At 42.4% G+C, this 22,991-nt stretch overlaps 1 protein-coding gene across 1 annotated transcript in view; it reads right to left on the bottom strand.

Moving 5' to 3' along the window:
• LOC144262377 (amine sulfotransferase-like) overlaps window positions 1-22,991 on the bottom strand; it is a 34,462-nt gene that overhangs the window by 8,667 nt on the left and 2,804 nt on the right. The window contains exons 2-6 of the mRNA XM_077812137.1: window positions 17,590-17,763; window positions 16,006-16,214; window positions 13,879-14,005; window positions 10,586-10,680; window positions 7,863-8,043 (exon numbers count right to left, since the gene is read on the bottom strand). Coding sequence (XP_077668263.1) covers window positions 7,863-8,043; window positions 10,586-10,680; window positions 13,879-14,005; window positions 16,006-16,214; window positions 17,590-17,752 — 775 coding nt within the window. The 5' untranslated portion in view covers window positions 17,753-17,763. The remainder of the gene's footprint in view (window positions 1-7,862; window positions 8,044-10,585; window positions 10,681-13,878; window positions 14,006-16,005; window positions 16,215-17,589; window positions 17,764-22,991) is intronic.

Raw genomic sequence — 22,991 nt, 5'->3', positions numbered from 1 at the left:
ACTTTGTGACTTTGTCCTCACCCATAACTATTTCACATTTGGGGACAATGTATACCTTCAAATCAGCGGCACTGCTATGGGTACCTGCATGGCCCCACAGTAGGCCAACATTTTTATGGCTGACTTAGAACAACGCTTCCTCAGCTCTCGTCCCCTAGTGCCCCTACTCTACTTGCGCTACATTGATGACATCTCCATCATCTGGACCCATGGAAAAGAAGCCCTTGAGGAATTCCACCATGATTTCAACAATTTCCATCCCACCATCAACCTCAGCCTGGTCCAGTCCATACAAGAGATCCACTTCCTGGACACTATGGTGCTAATAAGCGATGGTCACATAAACACCACCCTATACCGGAAACCTACTGACTGCTATTCCTACCTACATGCCTCCAACTTTCATCCAGACCACACCACACGATCCATTGTCTACAGCCAAGCTCTACGATACAACCGCATTTGCTCCAACCCCTCAGACAAACACCTCTATCAAGCATTCTTACAACTACAATACCCACCTGCTGAAGTGAAGAAACAGATTGACAGAGCCAGAAGAGTACTCAGAAGTCACCTACTACAGGACAGGCCCAACAAAGAAAATAACAGAACGCCACTAGCCATCACCTTCAGCCCCCAACTAAAACCTCTCCAATGCATCATCAAGGATCTACAACCTATCCTGAAGGACGACCCATCACTCTCACAGATCTTGGGAGACAGGCCAGTCCTTGCTTACAGACAGACCCCCAACCAGAAGCAAATACTCACCAGCAACCACACACCACACAACAGAACCACTAACCCAGGAACTTATCCTTGCAACAAAGCCCGTTGCCAACTGTGCCCAGATATCTATTCAGGGGACACCATCATAGGGCCTAATCACATCAGCCACGCTATCAGAGGCTCGTTCACCTGCACGTCTACGAATGTGATATATACCATCATGTGCCAGCAATGCCCCTCTGCCATGTGCATTGGTCAAACTGGACAGTCTCTATGTAAAAGAATAAATGGACACAAATCAGATGTCAAGAATTATAACATTCAAAAACCAGTTGGAGAACACTTCAATCTCTTTGGTCACTCGATTACAGACCTAAAAGTTGCAATTCTTCAACAAAAAAACTTCAGAAACAGACTCCAACGAGAGACTGCTGAATTGGAATTAATTTGAAAACTGGATACAATTAACTTGGGCTTGAATAGAGACTGGGAGTGGATGTGTCATTACACAAAGGAAAACTATTTCCCCATGTTTATTCCACCCCCCGGCCCCCTCACTGTTCCTCAGACGTTCTTGTCAACTGCTGGAAATGGCCCACCTTGATTATCACTACAAAAGGTTCCCCCCCCAGCCCCGCTCTCCTGCTGGTAATAGCTCACCTTAAGTGATCACTCTCCTTACAGTGTGTATGGTAACACCCATTGTTTCATGTTCTCTGTGTATATAAATTTCCCCACTGTATTTTCCACTGAATGCATCCGATGAAGTGAGCTGTAGCTCACGAAAGCTTATGCTCAAATAAATTTGTTAGTCTCTAAGGTGCCACAAGTACTCCTTTTCTTTTAACTCCCATTGAGATTCAATAGCACATAGGAGCGTAATTCACTTAGTCACAACAGGTGTCATTTGCTTCCTAGTGAAGAATATCTGCTGGATCTGAGCACAGAGAGAAAAGATAATAATCTTGCTTTATTTCATTTCCTTTTCTGCACAGCCATTTGGCAGCTACACAAGCCATCCCACGAGGCATCTTAAAGGGAAAGGAGAATTTTAGCTACATATTAGAGCGTCATAAACTGCTTTTAGAATTAAAGATTTTTTTTAATCAAAATGACATTTTTTATAAAACTGAAGGTCATTTTGTAACTTTTTGTGAAAAATGACATTTGATTGCAATTTCTATTGATGTTTTTCATTAATTGAAAACTAGGTTTTCAGCAAATAAAATGTTTTAATAACTATTTTGATGTTTTCAGTAGATATCTAGTTCAAATCTTTGAAAAATACAGAACTCTTCAAAATTTCTGAAATAATTAATACAGTGATGTAAAATGCAAGTACAAAAAAAAGCACTTTACAGGTACATTTTTAATATTCTGTGTCAGAGAAATCTCAGGGACTGGCAAGGAGGCTGCCACAGACTGGTTGTTGAGAAACATTAGTGTAGGGAAGTTTTTCTTTTCATGCCTTGTTGCTGGCTGTTCTGAGTGTGCACCATTGCATGGCTTAACCGTCTGTGTGGTTTCCCAGAAATTCTCAGCTCCAAATGTTGGAGGAATTGCCCGAGGAATTGCCCTCCTTGTTGAAGGAATTGCCCGAGGTGTGCAGCAATGCAGCTCCCACTGGCCCCGGTTTGCCGTTGCAGGCCAATGGGGGCTGCGGGAAGCAGTGTGGGCCGAGGGATGTGCTGGCCGCTGCTTCCTGCAGCCCCCATTGGCCTGGAGCGGTGAACTGCGGCCAGTGGGAGTTGCGGTCGGCTGAACCTGCAGACACTGCAGGTAAACAAACCATCCCAGCCCACCAGCGGCTTTCCCTGACGGGCCATGTGCAAAGGTTGCCGATCCCTGGGCTAGATGATGAATGGCAGTATCCACTGAGGCATAGGGTATAGGCAGTCGGGGTTCCCCGGGAGTAGAGACTGAGAGTGTGGGGGCACTACTGTGGGGCAGCACCCCAAGATAAGGGGCACTGGGGTCCAGGAGGGACGCGGAGCCTGAAATGCTACAAGTGGTGGGATTCACAGGAAGCAGGTACTGGCAGGGAGACACTGGCCAGCAGGAGGCGCTCCGAGGCTGGAATTGAGCTAATTTCTGGATGACCAGCAGGAGGTGCTGCACTGGTGAGTTGGCACTCTGTTACAATACCCCAACTCACTAATTTCATAACCTGTGTCTAGAAGGTATCATGTAAGATAGCAATGAAAAGCTAACAACATACTGTGCGGGGCATCAGGCCATCAGGGGAGAAAGAAGGGGGAAAACACCCCCTTTTAGTCAATGTGGCTCCTCTCATTCAGCGAAGCGAGGCCTAGCAGCCAGAGTCAGGGCAGAGAGGCCTAGGAGTAGGCACAGGGAGGGGTAGGGGGACCTGGGCCTGCCCTACTCCACCAAGTCCTGATCCAGGCCCCAGGGAACCAGTAGCGCTGGTTCTGGCTTCAGGTTTCTCTCTCAAGAGACGTGTTCTCTGGGCTGCTTCCTATCTACCATTGATTCTGGATCCTGCAGCTCTTCCAGAGCAAGTGGCTTTCCATCTCCCTCATCCTCTGCAGGTGCCCAGACTCCATAGTCCAGGGCTCGATTGGACTCCTGACAGGACCCTGTAACATGCATCCACTCTCCTCTCTCAGCCAGCCATGACTGAACTGAGCTGCTCCCTTTTATATATTGCTTTCACTTGGAGCATGCCCAGCAAGGACAAGCATGCCCGGGCCCAAAGTGAATAATTAACCGTTGGTGGGCCAGTGCGGCATTGGTACACCCCATCAGATATACTGATCAATAATATAATTGTGTGATGTGGATAGAGAGGACAAATTCAAAATTACAAACACTTTGGAAATTATGTTACCAAAATGGGTCTGCCAGGCAGTGCAGGGCTGAAGCTACCCCACCCTAGAGAAAGGAATGCGGTTCTTCCCCCCAGAAGGTCCATTAAGAGACAATGGGAATGCAATTTACACAGAAGGTAAACAAGACCATCAAGCCAACAAAGGGAGAAGATAACCACACAGCATTACAGCAGCAGAAGATTGCAGGCAATAGATCATTTTGCAAACACCAGCAGGGGAAGAAATCAGCATGGAATTTCCTTCATCAGGAGACTCTATATTACCTTCCTCATAGTTTGAATAAACTGTATAACTTACGTTGAGGGGTAACCTTCAAAACAATTCATATTAAAGGTACACTGGTTTATAAAGAAAGGAGCAAAGAACCCAAAGTTATGTTTCATGTAAGAAGGCAAAGGAACCAAGCACACTGGACTTTGTGGGAGATCCTGACCTGAAGTGTGGTCAGTCATCTTGCTGGAAGGTAGTGTTGTAAGAATCTTATCCCGAAGAGAGGCTGCAGCTTGTTTTCTTAAGTCTTAGTCTCTAGAAAGTGTTTTTCATTTTTATTTGCTTATAACCATTTCTAATTCTCTCCTTTGAACTTGAACTTACTTAAAATCCAAACTCCTTTGGTTAATAAACTTGCTTTACTTTTAATCCAAATCAGCCCATGACTGTGTTTGATTTAAAGTGAATATCAACTCCAGTTAATGTGGTCAGCTGCTGGGTAGTATATCTTTAAAGGAACAAATGAACCTTAATATCTCTCTGAATGGTCCAGGAAAGGGCTAACTATTGGAAAGCATGCAGTTTGGGGAAAATTCAGGACTGGGAGTGTGTTTGTGTTACCTCTGCATGAGGTAATTGGGTGACTGAGACTAGAGTGGGGCTGTTGTGTTGTAGGCAGGCAGCTAGGGTCAGAGCACTGAACCAGGGCTGCAGAGCAGACACTCAGGATACTGCATGTTTGTCTGCTGGCTATTGGTATCCAGGCTGTCAACCACAGCCTCAGGGCAATTAAGGCACCCAGGTTTATAGGTCATGTGGGGACACAACTCCTGACTGGCCTGGTTTGCACCCCAGAACATGACAGTCTGTAACACCTTTTCATATCTTAGAACTGGGGTACTACGGTGATGTGCGAATACGTGTAAGAAGGAAAAAAATTTGCAGGTTTAAAATCTTTAATGTGCACAGAATGATGGATTTTCATGAATACCGGAGACAAATGTATTTTCATTCTCTTTATTGCAGAGTCTGCAGCTGCCTAGGGCCAGTGCTCAGGATTGAGACAGAGTACTTAGTGCTGCTGTTGCAAGGTTCAAGCATGCTCAGCCTTGGAATTGCCACTCCTCCCACAGCTAGTAGGTGCAGCTGTCTAAGGCTGGCCTCTGGCAATTGGTCCCATGGCTGGAGCCAGAGAAGCTACAGGTGGCTCTCTGACTATAGGGGGCCATTAAGCTAGGAGCAGACAACTGGAGTTAACCTCAAGGAGCAGAGGTCAGCAGTAGGAAAGAAATGTCAAGAGGAGCAGGGAAAGAGGAAGCAGGTCGGGCTTGCAGGAGGAGAATAGGACCTGCTGGCTGGAGAGCAAGTCCAAGATAGAAGGGAAACAAGCATGGGGAGAGGTGGTGGTGACCACATAGTGGAATAGCATGTAGATGGGAGAAGAGGGAGAAAGAAGGCTGGTGACTTCAGGTACCTAGGGGCTAGGTGCTCACTGAGCCAGGGTTGGGGAAATGGTGCTTGCAAGTGGCTTGCTCAAATGGCAGGAAGGGTGCTGGGCAAGGGATTTGTCAGAACTGATCAGGCATCTGCTGGCTGTGGAAATTTATTGAGCTGAGGCCAGGACCACATAGAGTGACTGGTGAAATAGGGTGGTACTGGAGACATGGCTATAGAATGTCTGAATGAGAAGGAGATAAATCTATGGGGAGCTTCCGTGTTCACTGTGAAAGTTCTGCTCACTGTGGACACTGGTAAACCCACCTGGGTACCAGGGGCAGCTCTACCAATTTTGCCGCCCCAAGCAGTCGCCGCTGAATTGCCACCGCCACAACAGCAGCGGAGCTATCGCTGAATTGCCGCCACGGGACACTGACTGCCGCCCCATTCTAAATGCCGCCCTAAGCACCTGCTTGGAAAGCTGGTGCCTGGAGCCGGCTCTGATGGGTACAGCTCAGTGAGAAAAACTGGGGTCTGAGAAAGCTGTGTATGGCAATACACATAGTCTTGCAGAGGTGCATGTTCAAAATGAAAAATGTCTCTGAGATTCAGTACCAGGTATACCATGGTGCCAATGGTACCGCCACAGCAGACCCACATGCGGAAGGGGCCCATAACAATGACTACATGGGGGCCCGCAAATATGTTTGGCTCTGGGCCCACAAAAGGTTAATCTGGCCCTGATCAGCAGTATCAGAAGACCACAAACCCCAGGCATCTATTCACAACTCTCCCATAAAAGGGCTACAACATGAAAAATACCCGGCTCCTCTCAGCCACAAGAATTGTCCCACAGATTTTATTTCTTTGGCTAATTTCATACTCTAAATAACCCCTGTAATAAATATAAAGGGAAGGGTAAACACCTTTAAAATCCCTCCTGGCCAGAGGAAAAATCCTCTCACCTTTAAAGGGTTAAGAAGCTAAAGGTAACCTCGCTGGCACCTGACCAAAATGACCAATGAGGAGACAAGATACTTTCAAGAGCCGGGAGGAGGGAGAAAAACAAAGGGTCTGTGTCTGTCTGTATGATGCTTTTGCCAGGGACAGAACAGGAATGGAGTCTTAGAACTTAGTAAGTAATCTAGCTAGATATGCGTTAGATTATGATTTCTTTAAATGGCTGAGAAATTAAGTTGTGCTGAATAGAATGAATATTCCTGTCTGTGTGTCTTTTTGTAACTTAAGGTTTTGCCTAGAGGGATTCTCTATGTTTTGAATCTAATTACCCTGTAAGGTATTTACCATCCTTATTTTACAAAGGTGATTCTTTTTACTGTTTCTTCTATTAAAATGTTTCTTTTCAAGAACTGAATGCTTTTTTCATTGTTCTGAGATCCAAGGGTTTGGGTCTGTGGTCACCTATGCAAATTACCAAACTTTCCCCAGGAAGTGGGGTGCAAGGGTTGGGAGGATTTTGTGGGGAAAGACATTTCCAAACAACGTTTTTCCAATAAACCCAGATAAATGTTTGGTGCTGGCAGTGGAAGTCCAAGGGTAAAATAGTTTGTACCTTGGGGAAGTTTTAACCTAAGCTGGTAAAAGTAAGCTTAGGAGGTTTTCATGCAGGTCCCACATCTGTACCCTAGAGTTCAGAGTGGGGAAGGAACCTTGACACAACAGAAACATTTTAATAGAAGAAACAGTAAAAAGAATCACCTCTGTAAAATCAGGATGGTAAATACTTTACAGGGTAATTAGATTCAAAACATAGAGAATCCCTCTAGGCAAAACCTTAAGTTACAAAAAGACACAGAGACAGGAATATTAATTCTATTCAGCACAACTTAATTTCTCAGCCATTTAAAGAAATCATAATCTAAAGCATATCTAGCTAGATTACTTACTAAGTTCTAAGACTCCATTCCTGTTCTGTCCCCGGCAAAAGCATCATACAGACAGACACAGACCCTTTGTTTTTCTCCCTCCTCCCAGCATTTGAAAGTATCTTGTCTCCTGATCGGCCATTTTGGTCAGGTGCCAGCGAGGTTACCTTTAGCTTCTTAACCCTTTAAAGGTGAGAGGATTTTTCCTCTGGCCAGGAGGGATTTTAAAGGTGTTTACTCTTCCCTTTATATTTATGACAACCCCTGGAAGCTGTAGAGACAAAATCAGTTCCGATACTCACCGTGTGTGAAGTTTCCCAGAAGCACTAGAAAGAAATGCTTTCAGTTTTCTCTAATGTTCACATTTTAATTTCTTGAAGATGACCCTTCCCTTTTACAAGTGGCACAAAATGAATGTCACCCTCCACGAGAGCTTATTGAACATTTTCATTTTTAAAATATATGGACACTGTTTTCTCACAGATCAAAAGACAGCTGCACTACTTTGCTCAGCAAACATTTAAGACACTGCATTAAGCAAAGGAGTGCAGCTCTCTTTTTTAATCTGTGAGAAATGGTGCCTGATGCATACAGCGATGCACCCTCACTCAGCAGTCCTAGTGCCCCAAAGCCAATTGTTTCCTGGGGACAGAAAGTTCTGATTGGAAGTCCTAGGCAGCAAGCTTCAACACGTCCTATGCCAGGATCTGCAGAATTAAATATTTATTAGATTTGGCTGCTTCTGCCTTACCTTTGCGAAGAAAATGTCCTTTGCCTCGTTCCAGGAGATCGTCTAGCATGGACTCATAGTTTGCCCTGGGATCAGTTTTCATTTTATCAAATGTAGCATTTTCCACAACAGTGTCCAGCTCTTTTTCATTTAGCTGCTTTCCTAAGAATTTGCAGATTTTCAGCACAGTGCCTCTGAGATCCTGAAATGAATATTATTTCAAAGTAATAGTTTCCCAAATAAGGAAAATAAAAGAACTAACTCAATAAAATGATAGAGTAAAGAGTAATGGGATACTTAAAGAAAGGGAAACTGAGCATAGGGATATAGCACTAAAGAATAAAGTTGGCTTCTTATTTGGGATCATCAGTCTTACTACACTACTTCATAAGCAAGATTTTAATCCCCTCTAAGAGGCTACAGCAGCATTAAAAACTGGCAGGCAAGTAGCAAGTTAAGCCACTGCAAATTCCTTCTTCATTAGCCAACCCATCCTCATGGTGTAATGAAGAGAGAAAAGGCTCATTTCTGTGACTGTGATTACAACTGCTAGCACCATGTAAGACAAAGGTTGTCAGAATTTTCTGGCTATCTGTATTTTGGTCTGTCTATGGCAACCTATTTTGGAAGCAGAAGGACCCCTGTTGTGTCCAGTTCTGGAGTCCACAATTCAAGAAGGCTGTTGATAAACTGGAGAGGGTTCAGTGAGTAGTCACAAGAATGTTTAAAGCTTTAGAAAACATGCCTTCCAGTGACAGACTCAAAGAGCTCAGTGTATCAATGGCTATTAGCCAGGATGGGCAGGGACGGTGTCCCTAGCCTCTGTTTGCGAGAAGCTGGTAATGAGTAACAGGGAATGGATCACTTAATGATTACCTGTTCTGTACATTCCCTCTGCGGCACCTGGCATGAGGCACTGTCAGAAGACAGGACGCTGGGCTAGATTGACCTGTGGTCTGACCCAGTATGGTTGTTCTTATGTACTTGTTTAATTTAATGAAGAGAAGGTTAAGAGGTGACTTGATTACAGTCTACAATTACCTACATGGGGAACAAATCTTTATTAATGGGCTCTTCAGTCTAGCAAAGAAAAATATAACACAATCCAAGGGCTGGAAGCTGAAGCTAAACAAAATCAGACTGGAAATAAGGTGTACATTTGTAACAGTGAGGGTAATTAACCATTGAAACTATATATCAGGGGGTCATGGTGGATTCTCCATCACTGACAACTTTTAAATCAAGATTAGATATTTTTCTAAAAGATCTGCTCTACAAATTATTTTGGGGAAGTTCTGCGGTCTGTGTTATACAGGAGGTCAGATAAGATGATCACAATGGTCCCTTCTGGCCTTGGAATCTATGAATATATATATCAGGAGTTGGACCTCTTAATGGGAAGGGTCTTTTCTCGCTTTGTTAATCAGCCTTGCTGATACTATCAACATGCTTCCTGCTGATGTCAGCAGAGGGGATGCTGCTGCATCAGTACCTATTTAGCTAAAAGGTGCACTCAGATACTCCAGACCTTTTTTAGAAAGTGTGATTAAAATCAGTTTAAAATGGATTGAGTTCAACCAGAAAAAAACCATGTATGGACACTCAAAGTAGTTTAAACCTGACTTCTGCTAATCTAGGTGAAGTTGTTAAGGAGCCAAAAGCTAGCTGAGCTGGTAGAAAAGTGAAAAACACTAGTTTCTAAACAAAATTGAAATTTTGAAGAGTTCTGTACTTTTCAAAGATTTCACATCGATATCTTAATTGAAAACATCAAACTAATTCTTAAAATATTTTATTTACTAAAACCCTAGTTTTGAATAGATATTGCAATAAAATATCATCTTCACAAAAAATTACAAGAAGATCTTCAGTTTTGCAAAAAAAAAAAAAAAAAGACCATTTTGACAAAACATCTTTTGTTCTAAAAGCAGTTTGAGATGTTCTAAAATGTAACAAAACCTCTCCTTTCCTTTAGGATGCCTCATGGGATGGGTTGTGTAGCTGCCATCCTGCTATGCAGGAAAAGAAATGAAGTAAAGCAAGATTATTATCTTTTCTAAGTGTACTCAGATCCAGCAGATATTCTTCACTGGGAAGCAAATGGTACCTCTTGTGACGAAGTGAATTAGGCTCCTATGTGCTCTTGGATGTCAATGGGAGTTAAGCGGCTAACTTACTTTGGTTCTTCTGAACATCTCACCCTACGTTTCTTATTTGTCCGCCCTTACTCACACTGAGAAGTACTTTTTCAAGTACTCATATTGAAATCAATGAGACCAATGTAACTTACTCTGTGAAATCAACGAGACTCTTCACAGAGTAAAGTACAGCTCAAAAAGGGTAAAGGTGGCAAAATAACACTGAAAAATGGAGGCATTTTATTTTCTGTTTCTTTCAGATATAAAAAGAACGAGGAGTAGTTGTGGCACCTTAGAGACTAACAAATGTATTTGGGCATAAGCTTTTGTGGGCTAAAACCCACTTCATCAGATGCATGGAATGGAAAATACAGTAGGAAGATATCCTACCCCATTTTTTCATGTTCTCTCTCTATATATATCTTCCTTCTGTATTTTCCATTGCATGCATCTGATGAAGTGGGTTTTAGCCCATGACAGCTTATGCCCAAATACATTTGTTAGTCTCTAAGGTGCCACAACTACTCCTTGTTCTTTTTGCTGATACAGACTAACATGGCTACCACTCTGAAACCTTTCAGATACAAAGTGATTGACTGGTCTCACCTTCTTCATCTCCTCATAGGTGAGGAAGAGAATATTGAAGTCATCACTGTGGGTGTACCATCCTCTGACATGATCCAACCAGAAGCCAGGCAGTACTTATGAAGGAGAAAAGTTATAGAAATAAATGTTAATGATCTCAAACAGAAAAACTGTTCAATTATTGACATTTTTGCATCCTAATACTCTCCCAAGCATGGCTGCAGAATCGATGGCGCAGACTTCCGTTTTTCATCTTCTCTTCCCTCTGCTGTTGGGGGGATATTTGGGCTCAAAGAGATTATACTCCAGTTCCTGTTTTTATTCACAGCCTTATTCTAGATTATCTTTCATTTTAAACATGAGATAAAGGACAGGCCAAGTCCAGCTTCTCATCTAGGGATCTGAGGACAAGTTTTGTTTTTTCCACAAACAGACAGACCGTTACATAATAACAAATACACATTGCACTGTTATCTCTAGAATCCACTGGCACCACAGAATGGTACATGCACCCAGCACAACATATTTGCACTTTTTTGTCCTGGATTATTTACCCATAGATAATATTTTCCATTGCTTTTAATGGTTTAGTGATCACAAACCTAGAATTAAATTGATAGATTCTTAGATTAATAGATTCTCTGGCCAGAAGGGACCATTGTGGTCATCTAGTCTGACTTCCTGTATAACGCAGGCCATTAAACTTCCCCCAAATAACTCCTAAACATATCTTTTAGAATAACATCCAATCTTGATTTAAAAATTGTCATTGATTGAGAATCTACCATGAGCCGTGGTAAATTGTTACAGTGGTTAATTACTCTCACAGTTAAACATTTATGCCTTATTTCCCGTCTAAATTTGTCTAGCTTCAACAGCCAGCCATTGAATTTTATTATACCTTTCTCTGCAAGATTGTTCCCTATGTAAGTACTTACAGACTCTAATCAAGTCATCCCTTAAACTTCTCTTTGTTAAAATAAACAGATTGAGCTCTTTGAATCTTTTGCTATAAGGCACATTTACTAATCCCTTAATCATTCTCATGGCTCTTCTCTGAGCCCTCTCCAATTTATCTGCTTCCTTCTTCAGTTGTGGGCATCAGAACTGGACATGGTATTCCAGCAGTGGTCACTCCAGTACCAAATACAGGGGCAAAATAATCATGTCAATGTTGATGCCCAGGGTGAAACTAATCTCTTCCATTCCTCTCTGTCATTTGATACTACTTCCATCCACTCAATGGTGTTATGATCAACTATTCTAATCTCCCTGTGAAAGATTCTTTTTAAGGTCTCTTGGGCACCCTCATTCCCCACCCTCATTTCCTCTTGACAGCTTCATGTGGGACTCTGTGTGTTGGCATCTGAAGTGCATACCCCATATAGTCCAGTCCTTCCTTCTAATTGTAGTGGAAATAAGCTGCTGGCCGGTGATTTCTTGAGTTGAAAATTCTCAGTTTTCCTTTAGTGTTGTATATCTTTGATGTCCATGTGTTGTGGAGTTTAGTGAATGAGGTGGATGCTTTTCCTATCCTTGATGTCACATGTCTGACTTAGTTCCTGCAAGCAGCCTGTTCCCTTCTAGAGACATACACAAAAAACCATGGGATTTGACAGATGGCAAAACAAAAAAAGAAATCAAATGCATCTGCTTGAGTTGGAGATTCAGGTCATCTGTCCAAGATGCAAGGGCACATCAAGCCACAGATTACAGGAGCAACCAAAACCTTTACATTGCCAAACTGAAATGAAAACTGAGAAAGACCAACTTTAAACAGAGAGTGGCAAAGAAATCAATAATCTAAAACTGAAAACAAAAGTGTGCTCTGAAAAATTCCAGCGTGAACTATGGAACAGATTTGGGGTGCTGACAGAGGCAGAGGAATGTGAGATAGAGATTGGACCTGAAGAAAAATGCACAGTGCTCTGAGACAACATGATTCAAGCTGCAGCAGTCACAGCCTGGTATCAGTACACATACAGAGCAACGACTGAATAAGCCAAGAGACCTCACATCTCAACAAGGAAAGAAAAGCACTGAAAGGTAACAGAAAGACATGTGGGCAGAGCATGTGTGACAAGTCACCAACAGACTCAGCGCAGATATTGATGAAACATGTGAACCTAAACTACTTGGCATTAACACTGATGCAACAGAGATGTCAGGAATACAGGCTGCAAATAAGAGGCTGAAAAACAACAAAATGGCAGGAGATGGTCAAATCACAGTAGAAAAGCGAAAAGAACTGGACCCCACTACCCTAATAAAACTGACAGAACTGTTGCAAGTTCTGGGGAGAAGAGACCCCTCCTGACAAGCGAAAACATGGAATCGTTGGCAGAGTACCTAAAAAGGGTGATCTCACTGACGACAATAACTGGAGAGGAGTCACACTACTCTCTGTTGTAGGGAAAATCATCTGTAGTGTGATTCTAAACAGGACAAGACAGACAGTGGATTCAAAGCTTAGGGCAGAAGAGGCTGGATTCAGGCCCAAAAGATCCTATGCAGATCAGATAGTCACACTAATTCCCATAATAGAAGAATGTATAGAATATATTTTACTATGTACTGAAATTTTCAGTGTGCCATAAGCTGCCTTAGTGAGAATGTTGCATTGTCAGAGATATTAAGAGAGAACTAAGGAGCTAGATAATTTAAAGCTGAGTCTTTTGGCTCTTTGGAAGGTAGAAATAGTGGTTTGGGATTTCAGGATAGGCATAATAGTTGTGGAAAACTGCTAAACCAGAAAATTAATTGTTGAAAACTACTTCTGTGTGTTCTCTGTATAGCGCTCATCCTCATCTCCTCACCTGTGTTATCTGAGCACATAAGTGGAGTTGAAATGTGTTGAAATCTTCATAGGTTTCAGAGTGACCATCCAGTTGAGATACATGAGGCTACTTGTACTTTATTGGTGCAGTGCATGTGCCTATGCAGCCCCCCTGGACTACCTTTGCTCAAAATCTCTATTGTGAGCTGTGAATGATACTGCATTTATAGCAACCTTAGACCCCAGGTTGTGAGGTGGGGGCCAGGATTCTGAGCAGCTCCACCGTCTAAGTAATTTACCCACTCAGATAGAAGAAAAGGAGTACTTGTGGCACCTTAGAGACTAACAAATTTATTTGAGCATAAGTGAGCTGTAGCTCATGAAAGCTTATGCTCAAATAAATTGGTTAGTCTCTAAGGTGCCACAAGTCCTCCTTTTCTTTTTGCAGATACAGACTAACATGGCTGATACTCTGAAACCACAGATAGGTTACTCAGGCGAGCAGGACTTAGCCTTTTAGCAGTAACTGAAACCTTACCTTTCCCAGCTAAAAACCTCTCCAGAAAAATATTAAAATCTGGTATTGTCTCAAATTTGACTGAAAAGTTGGAAAAATGAAAATAGGAAACCACAACGTCCTTTGGATTTCTGGCTACATAAATAACCTGCAAGGTAAAAAGAGTGACAGTCTCAGGTAGATTAAAGGGACACAATTAACCTACAAATCGGTGGTTTTATAAAATTGCTATTGCTGCAAGTAACATTAAAATCATTATATCTGAAAAGGGCTAGAATAAGTACTTTAGTAAATAGTTTATCCTGCTTTAAATGAATGGGATTTTTTGTGTCTTTGCCAGCATTTCCTGTACATTCAGTGGCGTTATTGCACTTCCTTAATTGTAAAGACCGTCATACACATACATAACTGTCTACATATGATAATACCATTGACCTCAAGGGGATTACTCACTGTTGTAAGGTTAAGCACATGAGTAAGTGTACTCAGAATCAGGTCTTGAAGTCATGTCCAGTTATTTATATGGGTCTTTCACACAGCAAGAGAGGAGCAAAACCATTTAAAAATCATGGGAAATGTGACAATAACATAACAAAAATTAACAGGGAGTGCAGTTGCAGTGTACTATCTGAAAGGAATGTCAACTAGAATAAATTCATTTGATTTTGAGTTCCTTTTTAATACAAACACTACTAAATCAGTAACCGATATCTATTTGTGTGTATTGTGTTTGGTATATTACTAAAGTATTTCAGTGAAAAACATATCCTTAAACTTGAATCCTAGTAAGCATGAATTTACTGCTCTTTCAAAAAAAATTGCAGCTGGAGATATTTTTAGAGAATTGTAATGGATATAATGTTTAATAAGTAATGCTAAAATGCATTGCTGAACAGCACAACCAATTTCTCCAACAATTTGGAGCTGAGAATTTCTGGAAAACCACACAGACAGCTGAGCCATATGGTGGTGCACAGTAAGAACAGCCAGCCAGAAGCCATGAAGAGAAATACTCCCTGTACCATCAACATGGTCTTAAAATTGTGAAAACCTACGTGAGCCCTGTAAAATACACATAAGCAATACAAGATTTCCAGATGTCTGTATTTAAAATTGTGCTCTGTGCAGCTTAGGAGATGCTGTTGTTCCATTTACTTTTACCGTCCCTGTAACTTTAAGGAGTCTTTCTGCATGGGAAATGGGGTTGAGCTAAAAAGCCAATCAGGACGAAGGTTCCTATGGATTGAGAGGTTGCACTGATGGAGGTCATACAGTGCAAGCTCTGCACCATGCATCTGCTCATCTTATTATAGGTGTTACTGCAACAGAGAGAAGGAAGCTGCAAGGGTGACTGAGAAGGGGGTGTCATGGGGAAGTGGGTGCACGGCACATGCCACCTTTCATGGGAGATCCAGGTAGCAATATAAGAGATTGGCATCACTCCCACAAGGCAGTTCTCACACTTTCTCTCAAATTACGGCAGGCCAGCACTGCACACCTTCAGTGTGAATGACTCTCCGTTTAGATTAAGGAAAGCAACACGGAGGGCAGGGCAGCCATCTCCATGAGAGAGAGCTTAGTGTGAATCCCTGGCCCTGGGAGATCCTTCCTCTTGAGCTGCATCTGGCACAGTCCACCCCCCCATCATTAGCAAAAGTTTCCTGACGTTTAAAGATGCAGGAGACATAAAACATGGATAGCATAAGAGCTTACAGTTACATAGCTACATACATCACAACAACAAAACCACTGTAATTTACAATATAACATGCAAACTGTAATGATCCTAACCCATCAATAATGCCCCTTTTAGGGTGAGCTGTCATGATGAGGAAGAAGCAGCTCCGTTTCTTGGCCCAGAGGTCAAGCACAGCAGTCCCATGAAAAATGGGATCTCCACTGAAACTGGACACTGAAGTCCTGAGGTCTTGATTGAACTTGTTTTCCCCCCTTTGGCTGGGTCTAAGGACATGGAATGGGGCTTTGGAGGAAGTGAGCCCCATCTCCATGCAGGGGAAATTTGCTTTTGGAAGGGCGATTGTGGGGAGGGCAGACAGTCTGGCCCAGAGGATTTAGACTGATTTATTGGTGAAAGCTACAAGTTTTCCTCGATAATGTTAATTAAATTATAAAAATAGTGTCACCTACTTTTCCTCTCCTGTTCCTCAGATCTCTTGGAACTAAATAGTAAGGCAGGTGAGTAGTAAAGAGACGAGGTGATGGACGATGGACATTATCGATATTATGTATGTTATACTCCAGCCATGGGACTCTGTCTATTATTTCCATATTTTCTGTTCCATCTCGATGGCCTTCATGATAAATCAAGCTCAAAATATTCTGAGTCCACACAGTCCCTGGGAAAGAAAATAGCCTTCTTTGAAACAGCTTTGATGCTAATTTGATTTGTAATGTCACGTAATAATCTGCCATAATCACAATCTCGTCAAAACTGTGTCTCATTCTACTTTATAAATGAAGTACAAAAATGTGTCTTCAAGGGAATCCATTAATGCAGCAGGGGTAGGAATCCAAACAGCATTATATTTTTGTACATTTTAGTATAATAAATCCTGTATCTATCTATGTGCTGGTCAATAACTAAATCTTCAAATATTTTTACCTAGGCTATTCAGGTTCCCCATGGAAACGGTGATTACGACACACAGTTTTTCTCCCTCTGATGTAGCCTCAGTGCTGCGGCATGACTGTCCATTCCAGTAATAACCAGTGGATTCACTGGCCCTATCCAAAGCACCCTGTATACTGTTGTTCTGAGAGTTTTTACGTACCCCTATTCCACTCCCGCAGTGGAAGAGCACCGGTGCTACTTCAGGGCTCATGCAGAAGGCTCACACGGTCTGTCCTGTCTGTGCATGTTACATGACCTCTCAGCAATACAGGGAATTCTCTAGTAAGAAGGGCCCAGGGTACTTTAGTGACCAGAACTGGACATGCCAAAAGCTGTGTTACAATGTTTAGTATCCAATGGGGTATAGAGTCCTTCTCTCTAAGCTCCTCACAGAGGAGTTGGTTCTGCTATATTATAACTCTTCAGCTGCAAGTAATTCTCAAACCTCATAGGCAGCAAGAGGTGCTATTCTTGTTTGAAGAAAATATATCACTGCGAAGTCTGAGAACAAAAATGCTGATCACCTGAGTACAGGTAGTTGGTAGTTCAGGTTGAATACTCTATGACAGGCCTGGGATCAATCTGGGGAGGGAGGGTGTTTAGAAGATTGTGCTTTATTTTTTTCCAGGAGAGATGGCTGTCTCAGGGGAGTCTGAGGTTTTGTATTTGTGTCTAAATTCATTAGTCTGAGCACTCACATCACCTTCCCTTTCCATGAACTTATTGTTTCCAAAATATTGCTGACATAAAGGTTTACACAAAGGAGAATAAAAATAGTGGTCGACTACAGAAAGAAATAGATGCAGTTTATTATAATACATATTTGGGCATAGCTTTGGGCAATATTTGCCCAGTTCAAATATACTTTGCAGGTTACCTCTAAAGCTTTAACCTTCTGCCATTGCCTTAAACATAGGGATGCAACTGAGATAATGTCTCCAATAAAATATTGGCAGTTAATAGATTCTAAACTGCTACCACCAAAAATAGGTCATAATGGTGGTCAATAAGCTTGGCGGAAGAGGCGGGGAAGGTCAATAAAGGTTTCAGACAAAAATCAGATATGATTTTCCTAAAGGGAATCAAGCAATCAGTCTTACCTGATTTTGGATAAGTAACTACAAATACATCACTGTCCCTGATTTCAAAATCCTCCAGTGAATCTATGTATTCAGGTGTAGCAAAGTTTGGATGGAAATAAATTCCTTTATGTTGGAACAAAAATTCTTCTGATGGCTCCATTGTTAACTCCGTTTCACTCATATGTCAAGAATCTGCAGGTTAGAAAATTTAATTTTATATCCTTTTTATTTGATGTTATCTATCCTTCAGGACAAAACTTTCAGGACAACATAAACAAAACAGATCCCTTTTGATAGCAAAATGTATATTAAGAAAAACAGCAAAGTGAATGACAGCATAGAAATGGCACTTTTAGGGACTGGCATGAGAACAGAATATCTTTGGCAGGTAAAAATGCTGTGTAATACGTTGTCGTTGGGTTCTTTACTTGTACAATGTGTCTGGTATTGTTAGGCACCAATATTGCTTCACGAATTATCTGACGTCACAGAATCCATGTCAATGGGCACTTAAAGTCAGAGCTACTCAAGGAGCTCACCACGTCGTCCAGTGCTTTCTATGAGCGACGACTTAGTCCTTGTGCACAACCAGAGGAACGAGGCTGCATTTCAGTTAAGTTTGTGTCTGGAATTTTGTTCACACCATCTTATTATTTCTGATTCTCTCTCTCATATTTCCCTGTTTAATATGTTTCTCCCCGTCCCTTCTTGTCTAGTAACGTAAGTTCAGCAAAATTGGAGGGAGGGAGAGGAAATTTCTTTCCTCTCAAGAGTTTTCTTTAATAATTTTATTTTTGGCCCCTATATTTTATAAGATCCCAAACCTGTCAGTCAGTGACATCATGCCACATACATGCCAGTGGAGCACATTGGCTACATCCTTCCAACAGAGAGCAGAGAGACAAAGAAATTGGAGTAAAATGACCTTCTAGAGGATTTCACCTCATATGTCTCTTACAGTATTTGAGTTGGAACAGAAATCTCCATGTAGTTTATCAGAATAAGTGAATTGATGCTCAGGTCTCTCTCTTTCAGGCTATCCAATAAAAGATGTCTTTTTTGTGGTATACAACTAACAAAGAGGTGTGTGTGGTGTGGGGAAAAAGCCCTTGTTAGTGTCATTAGACAGCATACAAGGCTCAATAAGAGTAATTGCACATGCAAGGTCAGTGACATGACTTAGGCCTGGCCTACACGACAGAGTTAGGCTCCACGTAAGGCGGCTTATGCAGAGGCTATATTTTTTTCCATGGGTGCTCTATGTCTAACTATTTCTGTCAGTGTACAGACGACAGCCTTGCTCCCACCAGCGTAAGTGCCCTACTACACTGACCTCATAACTCCACCTCCATGAGAGGCGTAGGCCTTATGTTGGCGTCGTTAGGGCGATGCAGAGTCTGTGTAGCACTGTGTTCCTTACATCCGCTGTTGGCTGTCATTCTTGTCAATCTGACAGCTTTGACAAGAAAGGCTGGTAGGCTCCTTGCTCTAAATCCAAAGCCCAGCTCACAACTTAGGCTGTCACCCCACGGCAGGTGTGGGGCTTCATCAGGAGCCCAGCTGTCGCCTGGGCTCCCTGCTCTGAACCAGGCTGCTGCCCGGGTTCCCTGCTCCCCACACTGAGCCAGGCTGCCACCCGAGCTCCTAACTCCCTGCTCATGGCCAGGCTGCCACCCAGGCTCCTGACTCCACACTGGGAGCCCAGCTGCTGTCTGGGCCCTCGGTGCTCTGCTCCCTGGGCTCCTGGCTCCCTGTTCCCCAGATGGCAGCCAGCGAGGAGCAAGGAGTCTAGGCAGCAGTTGGGCTTGGAGCAGGGAGCTGGGAGCCCGGGAAGCAGCTGGCCTGGGAATGGGGATCCGGGAACGTTGGCGGCAGACGGGTTCCCAGCAGGGAGCTCCCTCTGGAGGTGAGAGTCCGATGCTCTCAGACCTCCACACTCCCCCTCTTAACTTAGAGCAAGTTCTCCTGGTAAGGACGTGCCCCACAGACAGAAGGAGGGTAGTGGGGACATAAAAAAAGTGCAGCAATTACTGCAGTGGTGGTATATCGACGTAAGTTTGCCACGTGGTCATGCCCTTAGTTGTTACCAAGCAGAAGGTGCAGTCACTGGCCAGGAGATGACAGTCCTGCTCACAATCTCTCTCATCCAGCTGTTTCAGCTTCAAGGAGCAGCAAGTTGAACAACACTGGGAGTTTTATACATTTGCTGTTGGATGGGGTGACCTGGTTCTTCTTCTTGGCAAAGCTGATGCAGCCCAATCCGAAAGTGACCTGCACTCAGGGGTGAAAGTAACTTAAGGGACTTTCCGGTACACAGGGCTGGGGTCCTGAGCAGGGGAGGGGGGCCTCAACCAGAGGGGATGGGGTCTCACATGGAAGGGGCGTGGCCTATAAATTCCCATTCCCTTTAAATTGCCACTGCTACCCTAGGGCTCCAGCAGCAGGGCTCCAGTGGTGATTTAAAGGCCCCAGGCTCCTGGCTGCTGCCGCTATCCCGGGCTCTGACAGCCGGGCTCTGGCAGCGACTTAAAGGGCCAGGGGCTCTGGCCACTGCCGGGAGCCCAGGACCCTTATAAATTACTGATCTGGGGAAGCTGCCCCCTGCCCAGGGCTGGATTACCCAATTGTCAGACTAAGCAGGTGCTTAGGGCACTAGCAAAGCGGGGGGCACCAAAAATAAGAGATTTTATTTTTGGAAAAAATTTGATGTTTGATATTTCAGAAAACGCATCAAAGTATTCATCATGGGAAAAATCAGAACTTTGTTAGACTTCCTTACACTCCACTCCACACTCTTCCCCCGTTTTTCTGTTCTCTTTTTATTACTTATCCCCACCTAAACCAGGGAGGCATCCTCCTAACATAGATCAAAATAATGCGAGGAAATCAGATTCTGTCATGTATTGTAATAAATTTATGGTTTATTATTGATATATTCTTCTGAGTTATACGTACTTGATTCGCTTTTTTCTTTCTTATATATATATATTATATATATATATACATAAAAATAGTGTACGTTGTGTAATTTCTTTTTTTTTTTAAGTTCAGATAACTGAGATAAGGGGCAGGATGAAACGTAACCAGCCGAGTGGAGCACAGAAACATAATCTAGTGGAAGAAAAAAACAAAAACTAGTGAAATTTTCCAAAATCTTCCAAAGCTGACATCATTTTTCAAAGCGAATCCATCAGAAGCAACATCTTCTCTCAATAGCACAGACATCGTTCCAAAACCTGTAGGTGTTTCAGAGACTGACCCTTCCTCTATTGGTGAAACAAACACCATTCCAGAACATGTGGATGTGTCAAAGACTGTAACTGATCATCCTACTCCTGGTGGTAAAACGGACATTGTTCTAGAAGGGGTGGATGTGTCAGAGACTGAACTGCTCGTGCTGTAAATAATAGGAGAAAAGATCCTGATATGTGGGTTGATTTCAGTACTGATGATGTAGCTTACTGGGTAGATCGTGGACCAAATGACTGGCAACACCACACTGGGCCATTTGAGAAATCACATGGGAGTTTTACCTATGACAAACAAACAAGATATTGTCCACAAAAAATATTTTTCAGCATGAAAGCAAATGGTGAGAAATACACTTGAGAATGGCTAATGTATTTACCATCAACAGGGTCTGTGTACTGTTTTGTTTGCAAACTTTTTGCACATAAAACTTCAACATCCCGGTTTGCTGCAGATGGATTTAGTGACTGGCGGAATACTGTTTTAATTGAACAACATGAAAATAGCACTACTCACAGAGATTCAATGTTGACATATTTAAATCGAAGACAGGGCTTTGGATTGACACAAAAATTGGAAGAACAAATTAAAGGGGAGCGTGAATACTGGCAACATGTTTTGCAGTGTGTTATAGCTGTTATTCAAACATTAGCTGAATGTGGTCTGCCTTTCCGGGGATCAAATGACACATTTGGTCATTGCAGAATGGAAATTTCTTGGGATTGTTGGAGCTTGTGGCTGAGTTTGACCCATTTTTGGCAGGCCATATTTCAAAATATGGGAAGGCTGGCAAAGGTAACCCATCATACTTATCCAAGACAATATGTGATGAACTCATTGGTCTCATGAGTGATTAAGTTCGTTGAGCTATTGTGGATGAAATAAATACTGCTGGGTACTTCGGTTTATCTGTCGACTCTACGCCTGATCTTTCATTGATGAATTGAGTATTGTACAAAGATATGTGTCTCCCACAGATGGAAAACCAGCTGAACGATTTATAACATTCCTCAATTTGAAAAGCCACACTGGTGAAGAAATGGCAAATCAAGTACTGCATTATTTGTGCCAAGTTTGCAAAATAGATTTCTCAAAGTGCAGAGGTCAATCTTATGACAACACGGCCAACACGTCAGGGCGTTATCAAGGAATGCAGAAGAAGCTTTTAGAACAGAACAAATATGCCATATTCATACCAGCTGCTGCACACTCTCTCAATCTTGTTGGCCGCAGTGCTGTTGATTCTTGTCCGGTGGCAGTAAGTTTTTTCTCAACAGTCCAGTTACTTTATACATTTTTCTCCGCCTCAACACACCAATGGGCAGTCCTTAAAACATATCTGGGCAATGATCGTGTGTTGAAATCTCTTTCTAATACTCGCTGGGAGGCACATGCAGTGGCAACAAGTGCAATTCTGGAGTCCTACTCAAAGATTGTGAATGCGTTAGAAAGTCTAGCTGAAGACCAATCACAGAAGGGAGAAACTATACGAGAGGCAGAAAACATTGCAAGCAAGATGCAAGAACTAGAGTTTGTGTTCATGTTGACCATGTGGAATGAAATTTTACAACACTTTGACCACACAAGTCAAGCTCTCCAAGAAAAAGAATTGGATTTGAAAACATGTGCAGACCTCTGTCAATCATCAGCAGACCACTTTGAGGAATGATTTTGAAAGATTTGAAGACATATCAAAAGGTATCTTGCCTGATACTAATTACAAAGAAGCCCAGTCCCGCAAGGGAATCAGGAAAAAAACAAGCAAATGATAGCAGTGCAACAGAAACAGCATTGAATCCTAGAGACAAATTTCATGTATCTACTTACTACGCTATAATTGATACACTTGAAGCTCATATGAAGAGGAGAGGTGAAGTGTTCAAAGAAGTATCAAGTAGATTTTCTTTTCTAAACGAAATGTACTTATCTGACGAACAATATTCACAAGGTTCCCAACAGCTAGTTGACTCAGACCCTGTTGACTTGAACATGAATCTCTGTGGAGAAGTACAGCAGTTTCACTGTTATATGCGTGCAAAGTTTAATGAAACAGGAAAAATGAAATTCAGTCACATTGATCTTCATGACACAATACTGAAAGATGGAATACAATGTGTATTTCCAAATGTAGAGATCGCACTATGTATTTTTCTAACATTGATGATTACTAA

The sequence above is a fragment of the Eretmochelys imbricata genome, chromosome 3 (genome assembly GCF_965152235.1).
Source record: "Eretmochelys imbricata isolate rEreImb1 chromosome 3, rEreImb1.hap1, whole genome shotgun sequence".
Classification (NCBI taxonomy): Eukaryota; Metazoa; Chordata; order Testudines; family Cheloniidae; genus Eretmochelys; species Eretmochelys imbricata.
The sequence above is the reverse complement of the archived record's forward strand: the minus strand, read 5'-3'. Positions and strand labels throughout refer to the sequence as shown.